Genomic DNA, 7,799 nt, shown 5'->3' with positions numbered 1-7,799 from the left:
TGTGTCCCCCAAAGATATGTCCCATCGTATGCCACCCCCCTAACACCCACGCCTTGAAGGCTTAGTAAACTTATCGGCAAAAGTTTAGCCAAAGTTGACCCGAATCTGCTTCAACGGTTGTACCAACAAACATCCGGATAAAGGCCATCGTGAAGCATCCAGCAGCACGAGGGTACGAGCGGAGTGGAGTGTAGAGCAGGGTCAAAAGTTTTTGTTTCAAACTTTCCTCGCCCCGTCCTTGCCTCTAACGTGATTCGTAGCAAGCGAGCGCAAAGTGAAGGTTTCATGTGTTCGCACGGGTAAATTTTCAAAGTGACCGGAAAAGTGAAAGTCCGGTTCCGGTTAAAGTTTAAGTTTCCTCATCGTTTGCCTTTGGTTTGGAGGTCGTGAGAAGGAGATAGTTGAATGTTAAAACGAAAAAAGAGCATAGTTTAAGCAAAGGGTGTGTGTTTATGCAAGGAAATTAATGGAAAGAAGTGAGAGTGAGAAAACAGTGAAGTTAAAGAAATTATTGTGCTACTGCTCCAAAGCAAGCCAAGTGTCAAGTGAGTTGTATTAATTGATTCGAGTGAAAGTGCAAGGAGTGAGAAGGTGATAAATATATCTCACTTGTGAGTGTTGTGAGTAAAGTAACCGGAAGAGGCTCTGCGCTGGAGGATCTATTTGAAGGTGTTATATAGAAACTTGTTCAACCTTTTGCAAAACAACCAGTGAAAAAGTTCTTGGAAAAGTTCCTGTTTCTTGTTCTTGTCTTGATACCAACTTACAACCAACGCAATGACACCTTCCAAGCTTCGCATCAAGGATGATCTTTACATGCGACTATCGCCTCCTCAAACCATTGGGATGGCGATCAAAGCCTCTAAACGGAGGGGCTCTCCATTCTTCCACCATGAGGACGAAGCTCAATGTTATCCAGATCGTGTGGGAGATGAACGAACCAACATCGTCAACGACGAAGAATGCCTCCCGAGGCAACCCGATGCCGCGAAAGAACGCCCTTCGTTTGGGGAGGAAGACACGAGTCAGGACGGCACATCCGATGGACGCAGTCCACAGGCTGCCAAATCTTCCTTCCTGTTCCCGACCCATTTCTACAAAAACCTCTTCGCCGCATCGGCTTCCTTGCTAAAAAAACAACATCTCAAAACCACCTGTGATGTCGGTGGACAGGATACTGCATGCGACGGTGTGCTTGGAGATGAAAAAGCGCAGGATCTTTCCGGCTCCCAGCAGGGATCGGTTCCCGGTGTGCAGGATCATTCTTTACGTCATCTTCAAACGCATGCCTTGAGTCAAGATTTTTCCGCAGGCCAACAGCAGCCCACGCACGATGTTCAAATAAAACTCGATCGAGAGTTTCGAGTGAAGAAATGCACTGAAGATGAAGAGGTCAGTCAGTGTCAGTTTGTACTTTATGGCACCCAAAATAAAAGAATATCTGATTTTCATAAGATTTTCTTCGTTTGTGTGTGTTTTTCAATTATCATTCTGACATAACCATTTGGATAAATTCTCGTTTTATTGCATTGAAGAATGCCTCGTTCTTCACTAGCTTGGTTTCGGTAATGCTCATCGTAAGGAAATTGTCGTAACGTTATATTTTAACCGTTTAGTACGAACATGAAAAATAAGAGGGAATGATTTGGATGCCGCGAGTAAATGTTTATCTATAGCTAAATGATGAATGATTAGGCAAAACGATAAGTATAGGAAATAACGATATACTAATTGGAAGAACATGAAATGAAGAGAATAAATCGTGGATTTACATACTTTTCAAGTCAATGAACATATTTAAGTTAAATTTATTTGGTTAAAAAACATTAGGAGAATGTTTCCTATCATCAATTAATTTCTGAAACCTCGTTTTCTGCAAACCATTATCTTCATACCCTTGAGAACCTTGACTCATACGATGTTCAATAACTTACTCACACTTTCCCCACTCTTCTGCCCGACAGAAACCATCGAACGCGTTCCCGTGGCTTTCGGAGGCGACGAACAACAACGACTACTCGAAGAACAACAACAACCATCACCACCACGGGACACCTCCACATCTGCACCCTCCCCATCATCCCCATCACCCGCACCATCCGCACGCGCACCCGCATCTCACGCACGGCGCCTCGGGCGGAGGAAGTCAGTCGAGTCTCGCCGCAGCCGCCGCCGCTGCCGCTGCCGCCGCCGCCGCCAACTGCAACCGGCACGGGCACATCCACCCGGAGGACACCAAGTGCCGGTCGCTGCACTGCGGACCCCCACCGTCGCCGTCCGCCTCCTCCAGCCTAGCGGCCAACGAGGGAGCCACTCCCGACTCCAGCAGCACCACGGCGACCGCCACGGCCATCCCGAACTTCAACCAGATGCCCGTGCCGGGCGGGGTGCAGGGCCAGAACCCGACCCAGGGCCTCGTGCACTGGATGAGCGCGGTGATGGCCGAGCACATGACGTCCAACCCGCACCACGATCCGGCCACCGTCGGGATGCACTACATGTGGAACGGGCCGGTCGAGGTGAGTAAAACCATTGCGGTTTGATACACTAACATGAATGTAAAGAATGCTCCTGTTTTTGGCTTACAATCTTCTGCCGGAAAGAACAGTCGAATTTAAACTACCTGAAAGGTAACCATTTTAAAAGAACGATTCAAAAAACAAATTCACTCTTTTGATCGGGTTTTAATTGACGGTGACTTATTTGATGATCGTTAGAAATCAAATCGTTAATATTTTAAATGAAAGTATTATGATATATAAGTATATTGATATTTTTTTTTTACAATTTTCTAATAAATTTTCTATTGAATCTTTCAATCCTAACATTTTTTATTTACGAAATACCTCAATAGATTCGTCTACATGATATGCACAGTGTTCAATATATTCTCATACAAAATCGAGCTTCAACTATTTCAAAATACTAAGTTGGATATTCTAGTTTTTGTTTTTAACCTAGAGCTACATTTTCATAGATTATTTACAGAAGAAGATTTGGAATAAGGATCAACCGTTTTTTTGTCAACTAGTTTGAAACGTGTTTAATACCGTATTATAGTACACCCACGCCTTCCATAGCTATTTTATAGAATAGATAGAATAGGTATGGAAATTCAAAATAATTACATTTAGATCTGGTAAACTGAGAGGCCTGTCTTTGTGGATAAAAAAAAAACAGTAAAATTTATGCATTAACATTTATTGATCAAGTTAACAGTGATAAAAGGTGCTTAAACACATCATCCATCAACTACAACTTTTCTGTGTTTATCTTTTTAATGCCCAAAACAACACATTTTAGAATGTAGATCGTTCTCACCGTTTTTGTATAAAAGTTAGAGTTTTTTTTATTTCTTTCCGGGACTATATCATCTTTTATTGAATATAACATTTGATTGAAAATAGCCAACTAACAATGTTTATGCCTTGTATAAACATAGTAGAATATTTTTAAAATATGTAAAAGCTCAGCTCTACAGCTTGATGAAAAAAGAGTATGAGAATATATTGGACACTCTGCAGGTTTATAATAAATTTTATTATTATGGTTTTCTTTTAAAAACACACCGGCATCAGATACGCGTCCAAAATATCTTTGATATTAGATCAGCAATCTCACAGGCTATAAATATAGATAATTTCACAAGGTTTTTCTCCTATTGAAAAATTGTGCACCAACAACCATGATTTAACAATCCAGCAAATCCAACGCAACTCTTTCTAAGCATTCCGTTTTTCTCCTTACATGCGCATGTGTTTCTCTTCAATGTGGTTTGCTTTCAAGGGTTTGGGCGAGATGAAGCATCCATACTCCCTAGCCTCTACTATGGAGAGCAAAAAAACCTTCCTACACACACACAATGGTTCAATGGAAAAGACGAATGTGGATGGGAAATTGGAGCGGAGAACCATTCCTCAAGACACACGTATTCGTTTATTCGCTTTTTCTTGCCCGCACCTCTGGGTACGACTATCACCATCATCGCCACCATCACCACCGCAAAGGGCAAGATGATGGAAAGTAACGAAACAAAAACAAAAACATCACAAAGGAGCGCTGCGGGCCGCGTTCGAGGATGTGTAAGAAAAACAAACACCAACATAGCAGGGAATATTTAATGTGGGACAAAAAGTACCACATCCATTACATCCGTCCACCGCTCGTTGTTGCCCCAAAACGAAGCGACGAAGCGAGTGAGATTTGGTGTGATGAACCTTTCCAACCGGCCGCCTCTTGAGGAGGGTCAGGATTGTTGTGCCATGGGGGGTTTCATCTTTATCCGTGCTCTCTGGCGGGTATTTTTGTGTTTTATATTGCACTTTCTTTGTGCTTTTAGGAAGCGCGAAGCTATCCATAGTGCGTTCGTTTCGATTATGTTTTTCTATCGTTTTATGAAACGCCTCGAACTATGTTTGGTGAAAAATAAAAAATTGGCTTTTTTTATTTGGAAATACATTAAAAGTTTCAAGGTCGAACAGATATTTGCATTGCTTGTTGAGCCGAAGTTGTGTCAATACGTGAAGATGTAAAGCAAAATTAACATGATCACTGTTACGAAATTTGACGGGAACGGTTACAGTTTTTTTTTCAACAGTAGTCGATCTTTGCATTTTTAGCCATCACGTGTTAGACAACGTACAGAACAACTCAAATCCGTTATAGTAACCCAACACCTCGTCAATAGTTTTCTTTTCGCCCGAAGGTGGAAATACCAGGCGCCTCCATCGTGCATGTTCCAACACACACAATAAATGCACCAGTACGTGCACGATTGCAAACATTTCCTAACTCAACTACGTTCACAGTTCACCACTACAGATCAACACTAGTGCACATGCACTTACACGTCGCACGGAGAGCACACATCCGTGCTGCATATACCGTCGGAAAAACTCTGCGAACGTAACAATGCTCTCAGCTTCTATCGAGTACTTCTGGAAAAAGAAATGCATCTTGTCGATTTTTTTGTTTTTCTTTTATAGATCAGCTCTCGGAAGTGTGTATGTGAGAGACTAAAAGGTAAAATCGTTTAGCGAATCCTTTTTTTCTCTATCTACCCTGCTCGTACATTCTATCTGCTTTCCATCGAACTCTTTGTTCGTCCCCTTATGTTGTTGCTACAGCATCATTTTTAAGGTGCAGGAAAAAATGCGAAAACAAAACAAAAGCGATGAACAACACACACATACATGTAAAATGGTGGGGAAAACTCTACCTAACAGGGATGGTAGCAACTAAACGTGATGTATTGAAAAAGTGCTTCGATGCCATTTTTTTCGGCAGTAGTGCATTACAAGAACCAAACACACACACTTTCCTACACTCGTACCAATACACACCTCTGTAGGAAAAACTAACCTTGTACAGCTCTGGAAGTATTGGTTAGTCGAGTGGGCTAATACAAGCATGCTCAATTTGCAGAATTTCCACACTTTCGTAGGCAATTGGAGAAGGATTTGAGGCAGCGTCAGAACTATGATTTTAGAACATAGTGCCAAACGGAATGCTTTACGGATAGCTTTTGTTGATCTGTACTGGAATGATTTTCTTGTTCAAAAGTCCATCAAGGCTGAAACTATTTACATGATGTTAAACACTCGCAAAAATAAGTTGATAAAGATGTAATGAACAGTTTATCTGAGCTTCAAACTTAAACAGTAATAAATATGTTATTGTAAATCGGAAAATGATATAAGAGTTAAAAAGGTAACAACTTTTTAAAATTATTTGAGACAGTTTGAAAATATGTTTTCCTTCAAAATAGTGTATCATCCTGTCGGATCGAACTAGGAATTAATCCATTTATCTTATTTTTCTGTATTCGGTATATAACAGCGAACCTCGTAGTCGATAGTCGTATATTTTTCATACTATACCAAGCACCATAACATGCATTCCGAACCTCGTACGATGCAAGCCATAAGTCCAAAGGTGTCTCCAATTACCTCGGTGTGTCGAACACTAGAAACCTTTGGATTATTTGTGTTCATGTCCTTTCCGCTTCCGAAGCGTCAAATCTCCTATGACCACATACATCTGCCGACGCATCCATCGACCGGTCGCCTATATTCGCAATAGGTGGGTGTTTCAGGACATGAAAGAATCGCAGGCATTTGGCAAACACATGAGCTCAGCATTTGGCTTTGATTTCCCGAGCCATTTCCCATGTAATGATTTATGGCTTTCACCAGGATTCATTACATCTCGCTGATTTTTTTCCCGAGTTTCATTTTCAAACATCCACCCCCAGCTTGCGGCCGTCAATAATTCAAGGCCGGATGCTCGAGCGCGTCGTCGGCGGGCAAGGCCAGTTCGGGTAGCAAAGATGAAAAATAGGTTCTCATTTTTCATGATTAAATTCAAATATTTGCAGTTTACACACAGCCGCGCCGATGTTGGCTGGGTGGATCGTAATATAATGTTCGAGCAATGATTTTTGTAGCGCTTTGTTACAATCACGCCTTCTCGATAAACCTTGTCGAACAGAGTTAAATTATTTTCCGATAGTTTAGAATAAAAACAGTATACATAGCTTCGTATGTCACCATCAAACAAATTTTGCTCAAATGGCCGGATTTTTTTATATTACCGCAATCTAAACTATGTTTAGTTACCCATTTGATAGTTTATGAATAACGATTAAAAACCAGACGGTATAGTTTTCATTTTCTACCATTATGTTCTATTTTATTTCATTTATTTTAATAGTAAAAATAAAGCAAAACATGTTGCAATGAGAAGGCTAGATAAAGTTTGATTGTTGCATACTGCTTTGAACAATAACTCCCCCAGGTATCAAAATCATCCACTCTTTAAAACCACAACAATAATAGTTTTGACATCCTATTAGAATATTCTAAACATGAGCGGAACTTAAAACATCAAAAACCGATGAGTGTAACTCGTAACTTTAAAATTCATAATAAGATCTTACACGATCCAATACGGCCATTAACAGAAGTCTTTTGATAAAACGAAAACATTTCATAGAACAACAATTTTCTTAAGAAAACAATTTCCTCAAGATTCAAAATTGACAATAAAACTATATTGAAAATTGACAATTATAAAGAACGATACCAACGTCACTATTTATGATCTACATTTTTAACGATGAAGAACATTTGTAAAAAACATGAGATATTGCATCTTCCAGCCGGTTTATATATCCAGGATACCTGTTACGATAATTTTAGTGATGTTTATCAAAGCGATTCAATTCATTTTGCGAATGTACCATGATCAAAAGTTTTGTGAGTCGCTATTTTATTTATTCAGACCGCTATGACAGTTTTGACTGTAGATCAAATATTTGTAGATTTTTTCTGGTAAGTGAGGATATGTTAATTTGTATGTCAATTTAATTTAGTTTTCTATGTAAATTCAAACAAATATTTGTTTGTACAATCGGATATTGGCCTAAAAGAAAAATGTAGTGGCTTATGCTCCATAACAGCTGTTGAAAATCCTATAATTTTATGTATTTTCAGAAGTAATTTTATTCCGACTTTCATATTTCGTGGCCACCTTTCTTTATAGTTTTGTTGAAATTTTTTGTCAACTTTACTTCTTCCAGTTGTTTGCTCAAATATTGTAATAACTAATCAAATGAGATTAAACAAGAAGAACGTCGCTTGATTTCCTTTCCCAGAACTGATTCCCTTATTTTCTTTATGCATATTGTAAAGACAATTCTCTGATCGTCACAAACATCCCGTTGCGAGGAATACGAAACGAAACAAACTTTCAATAAACAGTCTGCTTGCAGTTCCCGAAACATGCAGAAATGTTCGCAC

At 39.8% G+C, this 7,799-nt stretch overlaps 1 protein-coding gene across 1 annotated transcript in view; it reads left to right on the top strand.

The window, feature by feature from the left end:
• Window positions 1–777: 777 nt before the first annotated feature.
• LOC131284942 (zinc finger protein rotund) overlaps window positions 778–7,799 on the top strand; it is a 29,833-nt gene continuing 22,811 nt past the window's right edge. Inside the window, exons 1-2 of the mRNA XM_058313801.1 lie at window positions 778–1,392; window positions 1,965–2,519. Coding sequence (XP_058169784.1) covers window positions 778–1,392; window positions 1,965–2,519 — 1,170 coding nt within the window. The remainder of the gene's footprint in view (window positions 1,393–1,964; window positions 2,520–7,799) is intronic.

This window comes from Anopheles ziemanni, chromosome 3, assembly GCF_943734765.1.
Source record: "Anopheles ziemanni chromosome 3, idAnoZiCoDA_A2_x.2, whole genome shotgun sequence".
Taxonomy (NCBI): Eukaryota; Metazoa; Arthropoda; class Insecta; order Diptera; family Culicidae; genus Anopheles; species Anopheles ziemanni.
This window is presented reverse-complemented; position numbering and strand designations above follow the sequence as displayed.